The sequence below is a fragment of the Alosa sapidissima genome, chromosome 24 (genome assembly GCF_018492685.1).
Source record: "Alosa sapidissima isolate fAloSap1 chromosome 24, fAloSap1.pri, whole genome shotgun sequence".
Classification (NCBI taxonomy): Eukaryota; Metazoa; Chordata; class Actinopteri; order Clupeiformes; family Clupeidae; genus Alosa; species Alosa sapidissima.
This window is the reverse complement of record NC_055980.1, coordinates 4,331,144-4,349,956: the sequence shown is the minus strand read 5'-3', so window position 1 is coordinate 4,349,956 and position 18,813 is coordinate 4,331,144. Positions and strand designations below refer to the sequence as shown.

General features: G+C 41.1%; 2 protein-coding genes across 3 annotated transcripts; both read left to right on the top strand.

The window, feature by feature from the left end:
• The first annotated feature begins 524 nt into the window (after positions 1-524).
• fam234a (family with sequence similarity 234 member A) lies at positions 525-14,381 on the top strand. Of its 2 annotated transcripts, none has more exons than XM_042083348.1 (12): positions 525-649; positions 1,760-2,066; positions 2,217-2,327; positions 2,508-2,690; positions 3,928-4,052; positions 4,548-4,680; positions 5,226-5,349; positions 5,446-5,613; positions 5,841-5,922; positions 6,085-6,231; positions 12,227-12,329; positions 12,507-14,381. In XM_042083348.1, the coding sequence occupies exons 2-12, from the start codon at positions 1,790-1,792 to the stop codon at positions 12,728-12,730; spliced, it is 1,677 nt and encodes a 558-aa protein (XP_041939282.1). In that variant the 5' UTR covers positions 525-649; positions 1,760-1,789; the 3' UTR covers positions 12,731-14,381. The 2 variants fall into 2 exon arrangements, with proteins under 2 accessions (XP_041939282.1, XP_041939283.1); XM_042083349.1 differs by having other exon boundaries at positions 548-644.
• Positions 14,382-16,235: 1,854 nt separating this feature from the next.
• LOC121700138 (cytochrome c oxidase subunit 6B1) lies at positions 16,236-18,532 on the top strand. The gene is made up of 4 exons (XM_042082903.1): positions 16,236-16,393; positions 17,210-17,332; positions 17,703-17,803; positions 18,298-18,532. The coding sequence occupies exons 2-4, from the start codon at positions 17,227-17,229 to the stop codon at positions 18,349-18,351; spliced, it is 261 nt and encodes an 86-aa protein (XP_041938837.1). The 5' UTR covers positions 16,236-16,393; positions 17,210-17,226; the 3' UTR covers positions 18,352-18,532.
• Positions 18,533-18,813: the final 281 nt, after the last annotated feature.

Sequence of the window (18,813 nt, the reverse complement as noted above, 5' to 3'; positions counted from 1 at the left end):
GTAGAGTGGGTTTTAGTGCCTACAATTAGCCAATGAATCTTTTGCACTGACCTGATTGAACCTCTTTAGCACTGGCTTCAAACACATTCACTTTTAGTTGCCCAAATGGTTTAATTTATTGCACTTAATATGCAAACGTCTATTTCAGTGATACGTATTTAAATTATTATCTTGGTACAATTGAGCAACCAACCACATTGAAGAGTGATGGTCAACTGACGAGTTTAATGCATTTGACTTAAATTCCACTCAAAATAAATTATTTACTGGGCAAAAATATAGGCCCAGGCCTAAAGTCATTAAGGACCATAGACTGTACAGTCTATGCTTAAGACAGCTGATCCAAGCAGTGATATGACTGTAACATGGCTATGTGCAATATGGCTAATCAGTCATTTTAATTTACAGCTTTACACATTTTCTCATATTTTTTTTTTTTTTTACTTTTATTGTAACAGTGTATACTGTTTTGATGATTACCCATATTCATGGCAAAAGGCATAAACATGAGAAGTCGGCCTAGGGCGTAACAAGGTAACAAGCCTTGGCTCTCTGCAGCCTCGCGTGAACTTCAACTTCATTATGAAACACCAGCTTTGACACACCAGCTGAGTCGACCTGGCGAGTGGCGACAAAACAAGTTGGTAAGGTAAGTCAAAGACACAGATTTGAACTTTCGGAGAAACATTAAAGCTAATTCCATACAGACTGTTTAATCGCATCAAATTCATGTATAGGGTGACGTTTGTATTATGAAACTTCAGAGTGACTATGTACATTGAAAGCTAGCATACCTTGCTAGCTAAGTTAGCTTTTTTCCAATTATCATAACAAGTGTATGCTAGGTAGTTAAAAGAAACATATGGCTGTTGGATAGTCTTACAAGTGTCTTTTTGAACCCACTTTACCTAACTAAAATCTCATTTCAGTGTTAACTCAATGCAATATCTTTTCCGGAAAGACATGACTCAGGTCGATAGATAGATGCTCCGAACTTAGCTACCATAACTAGCCAACGATAAAGTACTTCTTGCTGAGAACATTATGTGTTGATGGACCTTGTATTTAGATATGCCAATTTGGCATTGCCAACGTGAAAGTAGATTATGGTCAATGAAAACATTAGCCAGGGAAAAACAATGTAAGTAAGCGCTACCATTGAGCCTTGTGGCTGTAGCCTAATGTTAAAAAGTGTCAATTACCAAAATGAACACATTCTTTATGTATGATGTATGCTGTGAACTACTTTGGTGGAAAGCCATATTAACTCTAATGTTAACATTTAGTTAGTTTAGTTTGCTCGCGTTATGTTTACCGCAAATGACGTAAATTGGCTTGGCGGTGTGACAAGCCAGCCCCTGTGGCGGCTATGGTGTTGCCGAGTTTCTGCCTGTTGAAACAGGTGATACATTTCTGTGAGCCAATGTCACATGTGTTGGTACGGAGCGTTCTAGAGACCCCGACTGTTTGTTCATAGAGGCATTGGCCGAGAGAAGAGCTTGAGTTTTCGGTGGGTTGCGGAAAAAGCTGGACTGCATATCGTGGGTTTGTCAGCATTTGAGAAACGCACGGATCAGGCGCGCATGAATCAGCGGCTCTAAGCTCAGCTGTGCTGGAAAACTGTTCACGTGATACAACCGTATAGTCATTGTTTGATGTATTAGATTACTAATCAAACAATAGCCTTGCTTGGGTTGGACATTTTAAAATGCTTTCGGTGAATTGAAAGATTGGGAAGAAACACTCTGTCTGTCTTTAGGTCATTCTACAGGTGTGTGATACTGTGTAGATGACGAATCCAGGGGTTTGCTCAAGTGAGGTGGACCCGTTAAAGGGCGAGGAGGAGGATGTAGGTGAATCAGGGATCGGTGGACCCACCTCGTCCACGAAGAAGGGGGTCTGTGGAGGAGGCTTGCGCCTGTCACGTCTCTCAGGCTGGCGCACAGCAGCCTTCCTGCTCGCACTCTTCCTCTGCCTCACCATCGTCTTCGCCTTCTCGTTCATCCTGCCCTGCCCCACACGGCCACAATACCTAGTCACATGGAACCACACGTTACCTGCTGCAGGTAATATACAAACAGTCAAATAATGCTTTATTGTTGGGTCAGGTGCCAGTAGCCTACTATTTGTGTGGACAAAAATGTGCTATATTTCTATATTTATGTACTAAATTGGTGTTTGTGTGTGTGTGTGTGTGTATATGTATGTGCGTGTAGCTGCGTATGATTTTCTGGCTGTAGAACATGCCAATAAGGACAAGATCAAAGATATTATTTTCATCTACAAGAGCAATGAGGGCAGTAAGAACACGACCTGTGAGGATGAAGGTAAGGCTCGCTCCCCGTCAAACACTTATTTTTTCAGGTGACAAAAATGCTGTGAGGCAAATCATTCCTCACTCTTGGCTGTCTGGTTAATGAGTGAAGTGTTGTGTGGGTGTGAGTAATGAGTTTAGAAGTCTTGAAGTGTTGAATCAAAATGTAATTGTGAGGATGTGGGTTTTGCAGGCTTGTCATCTCCATGTATGTTTGTGCTGGCGGTGGATGGAACGGATGGAGAAATGATATGGGAGTGTCCTTTGAATTTTGACCTGCAATGGGCTCAGTGTGGACTTGACAGAGTTGACGAAAAGAGCACAGAATGCCTCCTGGCTCACACCAACACACTCACTTTCATCTCCACACATGACGGTATGTAGGCACAGAAGTGTGTACACATATACACACAAGCGTATACAGGTCAACTGGACTGCGCACACAAAGCAGAACCTAAAAGCAGAGGCAGACAGAGTACACAGCTTCATTACTTGAGTAAAAGTACAGATACCCTTTGCTAAATTTTACTCAAGTACAAGTAAAAGTACAACAGTCAGATGTCTACTTAAGTAAAAGTACTGAAGTAGTTGATTTTAAAAGTACTTGAGTATCAAGAGTACAAGAGTAGCCTACATTTTCTAAATATTGCATTACTACTGCCACAGTGCTTACATTTATGTACAGAAACGTCCTACATGGAGTTATGAAAAATGTTAATGTTAATACCTTGGAGAATGAAAAAGGAATTGGAAGTAAAATCAAGTCATTTTCATCTTTTTACCATGTTGCCAGGGATGGGCAGTATTTCTAATACATGTATTTAAAATACGTTTTTCAAATACAAAATGCTATTTTGTAATTGAAACACTTGAAGCGAAAACTATCATTAACTTGTTCAGAAAATTTAAATAGTCTGGCGAGGTGGGGCCACAGATTGGCACATTACCGGGATGGACCTGCTGCGTCTTCATCCATTGTTTCGTCCATGGTTTCGTCTCTTATCTAAATCTGACCATGGAGTTGACTTTGGCGGAAAGCTGAAGGTGATTGCTGATAGGCTGTCCCAATCAGTGGCGCCTGCACAATCCAATCACGTTTCAGAGGGAAACAACAAATTGAGGGTTTCCGAGATGTTTCTTTTTTCCTTTTTTTTTTAGAAGTAGTAACGGGTACTCACAGTTATAGATAGAAATGTAGTGGAGTAAAGAGTACAATATTTGCCTCTCAAATGTACTTGAGTAAAGTCATGAGTACTCCCCAAAAATGATACTCGAGTAAAGTACAGATCCCTCAAAATTGTACTCAAGTAAATGTACTCAAGTAAATGTACTCCGTTACTGTCCGGCTCTGCCTAAAATGTTACGCTCACTGGTTCAGCTTCCCCCTTCCATGCTCTTCCTACTAACCAAATGTAGAGCAGCAATGGGTTGTTTGTTACTATTGGACTATTTTATGCATAGGCTTTATTATGGTTAAAACATGTCATGGCATTAGTATGTTTCAGGAATTGCCCTAACATTGTTGCAATCCAATGGCCAGACGCAAACAACAATGAAAATGTATAGGAAGGTAGTGACGTGTGGACTTATGAAGTGTGTGTCTGTTTGATAAGGCAAAGTGTTGTGGCAGCAGAGCTCCTCTCCTGGTGTCGGGGCAGTGGCACCTGCACTGGGTGTCTCAGACCTAAATGGTGACGGAACCAATGACATCGCTCTTCTCACGCCTCAGCATGATCAGGTACTGGGGTGGGGCATGAGTGAAATTGCTTGAGATGCGAGTTTCTTGGTTGTTGGGCTCTTTGGAATGTGACCTTGCCACTACAAAAAGTGGGAAGGTAAAGGGGAAACCTTTGAGGCAGAAATAACAGCCCCTGACAGGGCAGCCTTGCCAAGTGTCCTACTGCTCTACTGATTAAATCTGAAACACTGCTGGTCTGGCTTGGAAGATGTTTTCCTTCCGAGACCCTGCTCCAAGGTTTCCGGTTATTGTGTCTACATGTTTCATGTTTAGGCACTCTGTCTGTGGAATGGCCTTTATGGAAGCATGTATATAACTGAATAGAATAATCTACAATTGTAAAATAATAACCATTTGCCTCAGGTGAAATAGCCGCTTACACTGATGAGAACACAGAACACTAACACATGCTAACATCATCACACAGCTATGTTTACAGCTGTGCCTTGCACCCAAAGTATGCCTTGTTGGAAACCAGTTTGTCCTCTCCCTTAGATGAAGCTGGTGTTCCTCTCAGGGAAGACAGGGTTACAGCTCGGCTCCGAGGTGGAGGTTATTGCTGAGGTTTCATCATCTCACATGCTGCACAAGACGGCCGGGGAGGCGCAGTACCTCCTTCTGCAGACAGGTGCTCCTCTGACACCATGGCAACTCACCAAGGCAACGCAGCCAAGTAGTCAGCTTGCAAACACCACCACTTGTTTGCTGACTTTGTGAATGGAAAATAATATAGTTCATTGAGCATTATGTGCCTATAGGTAAATCTAACAGAAGCACAATGATATTGGACAACAACAACCATATTTTGTATGATGGAACATTGTGTAATACACCATAGTCCAGTTTTAACCTATTTATAGTATAAATTCACTTCACATCATATTTTGTGAAGTTCTAAAACATGAATTGTTTCTCAGCTGTAGACACCGCTTGGTGACGAGTGTATTAATCCTCAATCTTATCCTGGTTAAAAACAACTTTTTAAATCTAAATTAGCTACCGGTAAATCACTTCTGTTCCACTGACTGATTCTAAACATGCAGGGCAAAATTAAGAACCACTGTGTGACTGGATTGAAAAGCAACATAAATAAAATAAAACTGGGACCGAGTAGAATAAGTTTTTAATTCAACACATACAGTCAAGAATGTTGTTGTTCATCCTCCCTTTTAGCCTCTGGCTTGTATGCTGAGGGGTTGTGGAATCTCGTGGCGAAAGCCAACCTCGACAAACCGCTAAAAAAAGATCCAAAGTGGGAGAAGAGGAGGAATGGAACGGGACCAATAATGATCTACAAGTAAGACACACACGCACATGAACGCTCCCAAAGTACTTGTTACAGAATGACTGTGCCATCCGTTTCCTCTAATCTACTGTTCCCTATCTCCCACAGCTCTTCATCTCTGCTGCAGGTATCAAGAGCTGTGGGCACTGGAGTTCCCTCTCTGTTGCTGATTACAGACCAGGAGGACCAGGACCAGCCCAAAGGCACCATTACAGAGCTGCTTGACGGAGACAGTCTTACGTCCCTCTGGAAAGCCAATACCAGTACACTGCTCAGGTAATTTGGTAATCTGGTTTAGATATGTTTGGCTGTAGCTGTCGGCCAGTGAGCTCCTCTCCCTTCAAATAACTTTAGTTGACATCAAGGCAGCACAGTACATACTGTAGGTGTATTTGACATGAAGTCAAAATGGTTATTTCCTCACTTTCTGTTGCTATTCCTTAATTTTTAATTTGTCTTACATGTAGCACTTTTAATGTCATTTCACATTTTTATGTGTTCAGTCAGCCATCATTTGGACATTTCAACAAAGATGGCATTCCTGATGTGGTGATAGAGGACGACGCTGGAAATGCAACCAAGAGGGTAAGTCTTTTTTTTGTATACCTGACTGCAATGGAATATTGTATTTGAATATTGTATATGTGTTTAAAGAGATGCTAGTGTTCCTCCTCTGGTTTTAGTATGCGTATGATCAGAGGGGCCTTGGTCCTCTTTGGGATGCTAATCTGGATGCATTTGTTGCAGGTTGTTATTCTAGATGGAAAGACAGGGGGAGTGTTGTGGGAGGTCCGTTTACTGGCTCTGCCACACACACCCGCCCCTTCATCTGTTCTCACAATACAGTCCTACTCTGTGTTTATGCTGTGGGGAGAGACACTAACCAACCAAACAGTGAGTACATTTACACACAAAGTATATGGTAGGAGCAGGCTTCACTCAGTCTCTTATGTTACTTTTTTTGAGAGTGCTTGGCCAAACTTAAATGTTAACTCATAAAGAAAAAAGGCCGCACTTTGCATATATGTGTTTTATTGCACAGACGCGTTTCGGCTTAGTGCCTTCCTCAGTGTGCTCAAGTGGATACATATACAACCTCACTTATTTATACCCACACCCACATACACTCCCACGTAATCAACCAATGGTGATGCAGTGTCATCCCATACAATAATTCAATTAAAATGGTCCATTGCTTCTTCTGTTAATAGAATCACATCATGCACAGGCCATTTACACCAATAGCACTTTTACAAAAGACATTTTTACAAAAGACATTTTTACAAAAGACATTTTTACAAGAAACAAGTCAAAGATAAGTCTTCATTCATTCCATTAGGTGTGCATGTATTCAAGTTAAATATATACCATGCCTCCCTCTGTAGAAGGCGGTTCTCACGGTCCCCTCCTCTATTAGGCTGATTGACAGTCTCCAGGCCCATAAACCTGAGTGAGTTAACATCATGACCTGCAGAATTAAAATGTTTTGCAACTGACGATTTTTCGTCATTCTTTCTGATGTTCGACTTATGCTCACAGATTCTGGTTTTTAATTGACGTTTTAAACATACAATAGCCCACAAGGGCACGTCAACAGGTACACAACAAAAGAGGTTAAGCAGGTAATTCTGCCTTTTACTTTGAACGTCCTGTGGGTGCTTGGATGTGTAAACGATTTTTCAGTCAGCATAAAGTTGCACGTTACACAATTAAAACACTTGAAGTTGCCGTCTGGGATTTTAAACGAAAGACGTAGCGGGCTTGGAGCAGGGAGATATGACTGTACGAGGCGGTCTCTTAGATTGGATGCTCTTTTGTAGCAGAATCGCGGGGGATCTTGAAAAACATGACCAATTGTTGGATCACTACTTAACGTATGCCAATGACGTTGTACAATGTGTTTCAATGTATTAGATATGTTTCCATAGGTCGACACAAAAGTGATTGGAGTGTTTGTGCTTGTAGTCGGTCTATGTGCTCTAGAAGTTATTACGTTAGTGCGTTGGGTGTTGCGCACACGCTCAAGACAACCCTGTAGTAATGTACTGTTATATCCCCTGTGTGAAAATCTTTGGCATATCTCTCCTGCTTGACTTTCAAAAGCCTCATCGCTGTCACAAATGCGGCGTACTCTTAGTAATTGACTATAAGGTAGACTGGGTTTCAGTGCTGGCGGGTGGAAACTCCGGTAATCCAGTAACGCATTGCGATCTGTGTCTTTTCAGTAGATCTCAGTGTGTAATGAGGTGTCCTCCTTCCTGACCAGTACATCCAGAAAGGCTATGGCTTTGTGGTCAGAGTTTGAGGTAAACTGTATGGACGGCAGTCTAGTGTTGGCATAAATGTTAAAAGCTTCCAACTCCTCTAGTGTCCCTTTCCATATAAAAAATACGTCATCAATATACCTGTACCAGACTTTCAGATGTTGCTTGAATGGATTATCTGAGTAAATAAAATCCTGCTCAAATTTTCCCATAAACAGGTTTGCGTAATTGGGTGCCATTGGCGAACCCATTGCTGTGCCCTGTGTCTGCAAATAGAATTTATTCTGAAACATAAAATAATTTTTGGTCAGGACATCAGTGGCCAATGAGATTAAAAAGTCAGTATGTGGCACTTGGTGAGTCTCTAGATAGTATCTTAAGGATGCTAAACCATCTGTGTGTGGAATGTTCGTATACAGACTAGTCACATCCATGGTACATAACATATCCGATGCATTTACCTCTCCTATGCTAGCCAATTTGTTTAAGAAGTCAGTCGTATCCTTCAGAAAGGAGGGCAGGTTGTAGACTATTTCCTTAATGTGATAATCAATGTACTTTGAGAGAGGTTCTGTTACAGATTGATTACCCGACACAATCGGGCGGCCAGGTGGATTGTCCAGCCTCTTGTGGATTTTTGGAAGAGTGTAAATGACTGGTCTTACCGGGTTAATCTGTAACAAATATTTATACTCCTTATCATCAATAAATGACTCACAAAGTGCTTTTTTCAATTTAGACTTTATCTCGTTGTTAAATTTCATGGTTGGATCAGCAGATAGACACATGTATGCATTTCCATCAAGGAGTTGTCTCTCAATCTCTGCAACATAGGTCGACTTGTCCTGGATCACAATAGAGCCACCCTTGTCTGCAGGTTTAATAACGATATCATTGTCCGACATTAGTTGCTTTAATGCTTCTTTTTCAGAAGTTAAGAGGTTGAGCCTAATTGTATAGTCCTCCCTCTCCAAGCAGGTGAAGGTGTCCTGTTCTACCAGTCGGCAGAAAGTCTCTAGCGAGGAGTTATTGACTGGAGGAAGAAAAGGGCTTTTTGGTTTAAATACAGTCTTTCTGGAGACAGGGGTGCACTCCTGGGTTTCAGTCACTTGTTGAGTACTATATAGTCTATCAGTCCCTTTCGAGAAAAACGCCTTCAGGCGAATGGATCGGAAAAACTTAAACATTTCTACTTTCAAAGTGAACGGGTAATTTCCCTTAACAGGAACAAAGGAGAGGCCCTTGGATAATACGGAAAGCTGATCTTCACTTGGCTGTTTAGAAGAGATGTTAATGATGTTGGAGCGGTCATTTACCTCCGTGTTGCTCGGTCATTGGGGCGGGCATTGGAGGCGGACGGCGTCTGCGTAAAAAATGGGTGGCAGCGGATGAGTCGGTGTCGGTGCTCATGTCTCCAGAAGAGGCTATGCTCGGAGCCCTCCGCTGTTTTGGAGTAGCTCTGCCAGGGCCTTGTTTTCCTTGAAGCCAAGGGTACACGGCGTTGTTCCTGTAGTCCATCGTATCCCTTCGGTATTTGTCCATTTTGGTACGCTGTGTCTCAGTTTTGTATGTGTTTATTTGCGCTTCACACTTCTCCAACAGTTCCTTGAATTGTGCAGGGGGAAACTTACTCATAAGTTGTGTCTCAAGGTCGGCAATATCCTGTCGAACTGTATTCAGTCTTTTGTTTTGGTTGTCAACGACAAGCAACATCAGGTCAAGGTAAAAATGTTTTTTGTAAAAGTGCTATTGGTGTAAATGGCCTGTGCATGATATGATTCTATTAACAGAAGAAGCAATGGACCATTTTAATTGAATTATTGTATGGGATGACACTGCATCACCATTGGTTGATTACGTGGGAGTGTATGTGGGTGTGGGTATAAATAAGTGAGGTTGTATATGTATCCACTTGAGCACACTGAGGAAGGCGCTAAGCCAAAACGCGTCTGTGCAATAAAACCCATATATGCAAAGTGCAAGTCATATTTCTGGGACTTTCTGGGATAATTATTCTATTTTTTTATTCACTCTTCAAATGTTCATACAAATTCACAAAGTTCTCATCAGGTGAGTGAAAGTTAGAATGGTGGTCATTTTAGATGTTTTTGCCAGCACTTCATAAAACTCGCATAGTTTGAGAACTTTAAATTATTTGTAGGATATTGCTTGTTCACAACTTGAGCTGTGTATGCAAAGACACAGAGTTCACACATTTTAAGTAAAACATTTGGGACTCCCTTCTAATACTTTTGGGAAAGCTAAAGTATTTTTATTAGTATTATTTCATTTGAGCTACATTTTACATGGCATGATGGCAATATAAACACATCTAACAATGGTATTAAATTGCAATAGCCTATAACTAAATGTAATGGAATATTCAACTAAGGTAGACTGTTGTTGTTCACAGCACTAAGCTATTTATGGTTACTGATATACTCCGAGTCTCTGGTCCTCTCTTAGTGCCAGGCATAGTGAGCTGGCCCTCGGAAGAAAAAGTTTGTACAGTACTGCTGTACAGTAATGCATTGCAAAAAGCTTCATGAGCATAAAAGTTAACTTTATCTTAAAAACCCAATTTTCACTGCATTTTGGTCTTGGCACAAATTACATAATTTCAGTATAATCAGCACAAGGGACAGGGTGAGCGATGACAAGTCAGCTCAAGTCAGAAATCACTCTCATCACTCTGATTGAATTTTAAGAGCAAACTGATTGCTATAAAAAGAGGTAAGAAGTGTGTGAACTCATGTGTCCTCTAGCAAGAAACACGTGCAGCTGAAAAGCTTATACTTGTTCTTCAGTATACAACCCCAAAACAGAAAAAGTTGACGTTGTGTAAAATGCAAATAAAAACAGAATGTGAGAATATGCAAGTCTCGTAAACCCATATTTAACAGCAAAAAGGACATAGACAACATATAAAATGTTTAAAATAAAAATTTGGACTATTTCATGGAAAATATATGTTAATTTTGAATTTGATGCCAGCAACATGTTTAAAAAAAAATTGGGACGGGAGCATGTTTACCACTGTGTTGCTTCACCTCTTTAATTAACAAAATTCTGTAAATCTTGAGGAACTGAGGAGACCATTTGCTACAGTTTTGAGAATGAAATGTTGTCCCATTACTCCCTGATGTAGGATTTCAGTTGCTCAACAGTATGGGGTATTCTTAGTCATGTTTTTCATTCCATTATGCACCTAATTTGACAAATCTGGACTACAGACAGGCCATCTCAGCACCTGGACTCTTCCTCTATGGAGAAATGCTATTTAAATATATGCAGAATTCATTTTGCCATTGTTTTCCTGAAATATTCAAGGTCTTCCCTGGAAAAGACATTGCCTGGATGGCAGTATATGTTGCTCAAAACCTGTACACATCATTCAGAATTGATTGTGCTTTGCCAAATGTGCAAGATGAAGATGCCCATGCTGTAGGCACTAATGCACCTCCACACAATCATAGATGTTGGGTTTTGAACTGAGCACTAAAACAAGTTGGATAGGTTGTATACTTGGATAGACCCTCTCCTCTTTAGCCCAGATGAGTCCATGATTTCCAAAAAGAATGGCAAAGTTTGATTGACAGGACCTTTTTCCATGTTACCTAAGTCCAATTTAAACAAGTTCAGGCCCAGATATGGTATTTTCTGTATCATGTCTCAATACAATTTTAGCTGTTACAATTTTGGCTGCAGTTTTTGAATTGAGTATCAAACTGTGCACATAGACAATGGTTATCAGAGGTTTTCCTGAACCCATACAATGACAGGTCTGAAAACAGGTCGGGGGCCCCATCATGACGGTCTAATGCGCATCGTCACTCGTCAAAAGCTTATTCAAATTTAATAGGATGTCCACATTGGGAGGGTTTTCGTTATCAAACGTTGAGCGCATGGCGCAACAAGGTGTTCCTACATTTCTTAATCAGTAATGGGTGTGGGGCGTAACATCATTTAAACCATGTCAAAGAATGCATCGATATTTTGACATTCAACGGCACATTTGAAGGAGGCTGCTTGCGAGACCGTATGGAATAGTAATTCCACTAAACCACAACTGTAGACTATAGTGTGCGAGAGTTCATCATATCCATCTTCTATGGAATAAGAGCCCATCATTAAACCACGTTTGTATGTCTGTGTTTATGTTTAAGGCATTTAGCAGATGCTTCTTTCCAAAGAGACTCAAAATTCATGTATGACTGGAAAGAGTTATATAACAAGGTTTTGTTAGTTTTGCACAAATAAATATACATAGCCGAAGTGGTAGTCCTGTAGCCTTTGTCATTCCACTGTTTGTGTCAGTCACTGCTATCTCCGACACATTTCCTCTTGGCCCTCCATGACTTTGCTTTTCACTTGAAAGCTCCTTCCTACAGTAACTTGATTTGGCTTATCAGAGCTTTCACTCTGCAGAAGTCTGTCCGTATGTCCACTCCTGTGCTTTAGGCACTCACGTGATGAAAGGGACATAGTTTAAAAGTCTTTTCACAGTACACTATATGTCCTCTATATTTAGGGGACTGTGACCTGACACATGCTGTACCATTTGTTGCTATGCTATGGGCATACAGTGTTTTCCTTCATTAATGTGTAACCTATTGTGTGTTCAGGGCTCTGGAATGGAGCAGCGCTTCTCTTATCTCTTGCACCCTTCCTACTCTAATCTACTGTTACAGAGGAGTAGTCCAGTGGAGCACATTATTGCTTTCAAAGGTAACACACACACACACACACACACACACACACACGTACACACACACACACACACACACGTACACAAAAAGGTTACGATAAAATCCAGTTATGTGCTCAACTCAACAGGATCCAGTTATCCTGTTGAGTTGAGCACATATTGAGAGTTTTAGTTTGTGTGTGGTTTTGTTTGTCTAGCAACTCTACTAGAGCGAGGTCGCCACGCCTCCTACCTCCTTCTGACCGGCCCTTACGCCAGCGAGGGGGTGGAGCCAGAAGGGGCGGGCTCAGTGGTTCTGACCAAGCGCAAGCTGAAGAGTGACGTCCTGGACAGCACGGTGCTGAGTGTGAGTGGACCAGTGACCCAGGACAACGTAGAGCACGTCAAAGAGGCCTTCAACCGACTACGTTTCAGCGACTAGCGGGCCCTCCAGGGTTGTGCAGATTTTTGCTTTACCTGTGTTCCCTGGTGTTCCACATTAATCATTAAGAAAAAAGACCTGCTGTGGACTGTCCTTATGCCCTTGCTATCAGGTAGAGCTGACACCCAATATATTTTGCACTGCAAAAGGAGGAAGAAGAGCTAATCCCTGTTTCCTCTATGCACACACTGTTTGACCCACTTTTATCTTACATCTTGCAGTGCTTTCAGTTAATCACCTCAGATGACACTAACAACTTCACTCTGTGGCCTTAAGTACACCTAAGTACTATCTTAAAACACTCTTAAAGGAATTTCTTGCATTAATGTGCAATTAACCTGCAACCTGGAAGCTTTTGACTACTCATACTTGACCTTCCCCCTTTAAAACCGTAATATAGCATTAGACATCACCATCAAAAACTGACCACCACTGTAGTGCAATCACATCTTTCTTGGGAGTCAATTTAATCATATGACTTGATATAACCTGGGACTAATTTTATGCTTTATAACCTGTAGAGTTTCAAACAGGTTGAGAAGCCTACATGACTTTGTCAGTGGTATGCATGGATTTCTCATAGAAAAGCTCTCTTGCCGTTCTAATCAAATTGTAGCAATGTTTTTCCTGAATTACCAGATGAATTGAAAGAATGTAGTTGATAGTCACACTTTTCATCTGAATGTACTGTTTCACTTTAAGAGGGAGACAGGCTCTTGTGTTTTTGTGTAGATATTTAAGATATATATTCTGCTGTCTTCTGGTCAGCTTTTAGTGGCACTGTAGTGTGAAGCAAGAATACGGTTTACTGCTGTGGAATTCAGAAGAAACACTAACCTGTACTGATGGAGACCTCTCAGCTTTTGTTTTTACCTGGTGAACTGTTATGCACAGGCTCTTTTTTGCGTTTACATTTAGCATGTGCTTGAACAATCACTGCCTCTGTCTGTTCTGGTGGGGCCATATGGGATGTACTTTTGATGCACTCTGTGATGCTGTTGTAATGAGGAGAGGCTAACAGTGTGCTTGGGACCTGTGCTGAAAATTTACTGACTTTGAACATACTTTACACCAGTGCCATTTTACATGATCTGGCCTGATGTAGCCCTGTATCAGGAAACCCGGAAATATGTTTGCTGAACCAAAGCATCCTGAATAACAGGAAAACGTGTGAGGTATTGTTATTGTCCACAAACTGTGGTTTTAAAAAGTTAGGTCAGTTATAAGGGAGTGAGACTTAACTGTGGCATATTTCCTACATACTTATTTAATGGGAACCAGGCAATCTTGAGACTATATTTTGAGCATATCTGTTCTGAGTGGGACTTAATACTAAACCTGTGGATCAGGGTTTCAATGCACTGCGGAATACAATCTTATTTTCCGTTAATTAAATTAAGGCTGTAGATATTCAATCTTATGACCAATAAAATCTTTGACACATAAGCTTTTTAAGTTTGTTATTGGTGCCAAATTGGTGCCTATGCCAAAATTATGCATCATTTTGATGTATCTCCTGTTATTTACTGCACCTGTCACAGAATTCATAAGAATTTTGGTGTTTGACTCGAGTTAGTTATTGTCTTTCCAACTGTAGGCTATATCTGCTTTCTTTTGTCTTGTCTGGAATACATGCCATCTTGGCTATAAATGTTGCTACCACTCCTTGCTTTACATTTATCGTAGTCATGCACAGCCATGGAGGGAATTATTATATTTTTTAAATTATTTATATATATATATATATATATATATATATATATATATATATATATATATATATATAATATACATACACTGTACAACTGTACTGTGTGCTTTGAAATCTCTGGTGTTTCGTGGCAGTCAGGTTTTCCTGTGGTGCTTTGGTAGGTGGAATTGGCCCTGAATAAGGCCTATGCTGATAAGAAGCAAGGCACACTGAGTCTGTTTGTTCTAAATACGTTTGTACTTGAAGAGATGCAACCTGGTCATTAAAATTATTACAAATGGGATTTTTTTTTTTTCCAGTTTTGTTTTCTTCTTTTTCTCCCTCCGCCCCTTTGGCGGCCGTCAGTTCAATGTTGGGTTCCTGAATTTGCCCTCACCAATCAAAACTTTGAGAACCCCTGATGTACAGTATATGTATGCATATCCAAGAGGTATTGGCAGAAACTCCAGAAGGGCATCTATCACATACATCTAAGCAGCAACCTGTGACCATTTTCTACCATTTGGATAAGCGGTATTCGTTGAAAGCTGAAGCTAGTGAAAGCTGAAACAGCTTAACACAGCACGCTCGATTACCTCTGCCCTGTCTGCATCTATAGGCTATACTACATGATCGTTTACGTAAGCTATGAACGCACCACGCGGGAGGAGAGGTGCAGAAATGCCATGCGTACCCAGTCATAAATATATGTCAAGGCGTACGAGGGATTCGTCACGTAGATTATAGAGCCTATAGATTCGCGTGCCAAATATAGGCTACGTTTAGACTATTTCCCAAACTATCACCCACTTACCCATCTGACTAACCCAGATCTCGATATCGCTGTCCAGCCGAGATGAGATAATCGACTCCGCTATCCTGTGAATGTAACTGTGTAGCGGACTTCGCCTCGGAGAGAGCACGACGAGGCACGCGCCCCCAAAGTAGCCACAGACACCTGTCAAACACTGATACAAGCCTGCCTGGTTCCCGGTGTGAATGTTGATCCGTTAATAGTGTTTTACGGTTAGGTAACTACTTTTATCATCCATGTCCCATATCCATGTGTTGCGTGTCTGACAAAATGGGCTACACTTCCGTTAAACCAACTTGGCTAGCTTGGGGTGCCTGCGTTTATTTCATTCATCTTTTTAAACGTCCTTATTTCTAGTGGGATGGTCAGTGATAGTTAAGTTGTTTTAGTGGTCAGTGATTAGTTAAGTTGGTCAGTGATAGTTAAGTTGCTCGATAGACCAAAACCTTACCGAATATGACAATACGTTACGTTATTCCTGGAAAGAGGTTACCTGAGGTGAAGTTTCTTATTTTTTTAATAGCCTAATCAAGTGTTCAAAGCATATATGCTACCCCTTGACTTGCAGCTTAAGCTACATAGCTGAAGATGAGAGAACAAACACAATGGGATTTCCAGCGCTATGGAGCGCAAAATACCTACCAATAGCCTATACATAAGATGGACAAATAGACATAGAACCTACCACTTGATAGGCCTATCTCTGGCTACGAGTTAACAAATTAAATGTAGGCCTAGTGTATGCTAGTATTTAAGTATCCTACATCGTCTTCCGCAAATTCTTTCGGTTTGTTTGAGACATATATATGGCGTAATGGGAAAACGGAAATATGTCTACTAAACAAAACAAAGAAACAAAACCAATTCCAAAGTCCATGAATGGAATGAATTGGATACGATCGATTTGTAACGTGCACATACTGATCCGATGTCAACTGTCCCGAGTGAGGGCGGTGATACCAGTGAAGGCATCCCTCTTTCCGACTAGATCATCTCAATGTGACCGGCTGCGTCCGCCATATCGCTCAAATGTGTCTGCACGAGCGCACTTCATCCACGCGCAAGGGCGCGCACTCAATACACTGAGCCAAGTCGAGCGAGGCTTCATCGCCAAGTACAAAAGTCACTTTGAACTGTTCACCACCTTGAAGACATCAAGGTAAGTTACAATTCTAGCAAATTGTTACTTTTTACTAGAACAATTTAGGCTACTATTATGCATAATATATTTTACCGATTAAAGCTAATGATAATTATCAGAATTGCAATATCTTTTTTACAAACCACACTGTTGAGAGTGAAAGTAGTCTAGCCTGATATGAAGTATTCTGGTGGCCTATATAGTATATTGAAAAATATTTCCTATTATAAAGTCTAGGCCTATACTATGCCATTTGTGAACTATTTATTTAGGCTAAACAAAACGAAGTGATAGTAAACGTATTAACATATTTCTCAACAATCGATATAACAATGGGTGAATTTATTTCCGCAAGCATACCGACAGGAAAAGGTCGCCCCAACTGTCCAATGTCATCAGTAGTCCATGTGATTCGACAGCTACCCCAACTGATATCCAGCCTGAAATGACCCAGAAATAGCTAGTTTCAGGTGTCTGACGTTTATGCGGTGTCGGTAGACTAGAAAAATCGGAGGAGCGGTAGCATATAATGCGGGTAGGCTACAGACGTTTCCAATTTTGTTGCTGCGGGCTAACTGATGCATTAAATGTTTTATTGCTGTGGGCAATAAAACCATTTAATGGATCAATGCACTAGGCTACAATAACGGTGTCTTTTGTTTGCATGGCATGGAACTGGATATTCTTTGCGTGTATTATCACCAGACACACCGAAAATAGGCATACTGCTGTTCGGCGGTTTGTTAGATGAAATAGCCAATTAAGTGCTTGAGTCACACATGCATTGCCTTATAACGCCACTGAAAAAATGTAATCTCGTGCTTGTGGGTTAAGGATTCGACGGACGGAACATGGCTGAGAATATCCAGAGTAAATTGGAGAAGTACCGCACAGCACCATTCGATGCACGATTCCCCAACTCAAACCAGACCAAAAACTGCTGGCAGAATTATTTAGGTGAGTGCACCATGCCTGGAGGTGTGGTGAAGTGTCAGTCACTTAAGGACTCCACTGCTGGTAGATGTGTCTTATCCTCATTTGTTTGGATAATATATTCTCATTATTGGGAAAGGTGTTTGTTTTTGGTTAGAGTTTATGTTTCACATGAACTCAACTCACATAGGGCTCAAATGCATAATCATACATTAAGTGCATATTTGGGGTTTCAAGGTCTTCAGCTTCATCCTCCAAGCTGCTTGTCCAGATCTGAATATGTGGTCAACACAGATGACTTTCTCTCTAACACACACAAACACACACACACACACACTGTTCTTCTGTGGCCACGTGGGATCTATTATTTATAGATGATTGCTCGTGTTCCTAGACTACCATCGCTGCCAGAAAGCTTTGGAGGCCAAAGGTGTGGATGTGGCCCCATGTGATTGGTACAAGAGAGTCTACAAATCTCTTTGCCCACTTTCCTGGGTGAGTCCTCAAAGAATGACCAACGTTACACCTTTTGTATTTCTCATAGCTCATAGTAATCTCATAAAAGCACTGACAGCACAAAATTAGTGACAGTCACCACTTTGATTTGTGGGAAAGGTTTCCAGTAGGCTACGGCAAAATTACTTGGAACCAGAATCCATCATCTTAACATGCCTTTTAAAGATAGGCTATTATCTGGGGACAGTTTTTAGATGCCACTAGAGGTCTCAGCGCCTTCACATATTAACTACGAAGCAAGATTAGTAATATGTTGAATAAAGCCTGAAGTTTGGCAAATGTCAGTGGAGGATTTTTTTTTTACAACAGTTCTTGGGTGAAAATGGGCAAAAGTCACAAACTTTTGCATCTGCTTGCCAATTCTGAATGCATCTCAGGCTTTAGGCTCTACATACCACTTATCTAATTTTCTAGTATACCCCTCTGGTCTAGCATCTAATACCTTTTGTAATATTTGTCATTGTGTACTTTAGATTGAGAGATGGGATGGCCAGAGAGATGATGGAACCTTCGCTGGAAAGATCTGAGCATCCCCTGGGTGGTTGTCGGCAACAGAAGAGTGATGTGCGGACTGGTCCTTGCAGCCGGACTGGGCCCTTCATATCTCCCATAATGCACCTGTGTGGTATAGTGGGACTAAGTCATTCCTTGTGTAATGAATGTTTTGCAGCAGTATCTGCATTAAAAGCCTCAGGCATTGAATTCTGACATGGTGTTGGAATCATCTATGAGTGGGACTGTGGTTATATTTAAATTGTAAATGGGAAACAAAATGGCTGGGGCCTTCAAAGCCAGGGGTGCATCTCAATTCTCTATTTGTCCATCCTCCCTTCCTTCCCTCCTGTCCTAACCCCTCTTTCTAATTCATTTTGTGAAGGAATATAAGGAGGGTTAATTTTGTGAAGGAATGTAAGGATGATGGAGGAATCAAGGAGAGATATGAGAAATGAGATGCCCTGAACACTCGCACATAACTTTTAAGAGACATC

What these genes read in the sequence shown, in the direction of transcription:
- fam234a (XM_042083348.1), top strand. Translation starts at nt 1,790, where the DNA reads ATGACGAATCCAGGGGTTTGCTCAAGTGAGGTGGACCCGTTAAAGGGC. An exon ending in AGACACTAACCAACCAAACA is followed by an intron (nt 6,232 to 12,226) that starts GTGAGTACATTT and finishes TTGTGTGTTCAG; the next exon opens with GGCTCTGGAATGGAGCAGCG. An exon ending in GCACATTATTGCTTTCAAAG is followed by an intron (nt 12,330 to 12,506) that starts GTAACACACACA and finishes TTGTTTGTCTAG; the next exon opens with CAACTCTACTAGAGCGAGGT.
- LOC121700138 (XM_042082903.1), top strand. Translation starts at nt 17,227, where the DNA reads ATGGCTGAGAATATCCAGAGTAAATTGGAGAAGTACCGCACAGCACCA. An exon ending in CTGCTGGCAGAATTATTTAG is followed by an intron (nt 17,333 to 17,702) that starts GTGAGTGCACCA and finishes TCGTGTTCCTAG; the next exon opens with ACTACCATCGCTGCCAGAAA. An exon ending in CTCTTTGCCCACTTTCCTGG is followed by an intron (nt 17,804 to 18,297) that starts GTGAGTCCTCAA and finishes TGTGTACTTTAG; the next exon opens with ATTGAGAGATGGGATGGCCA.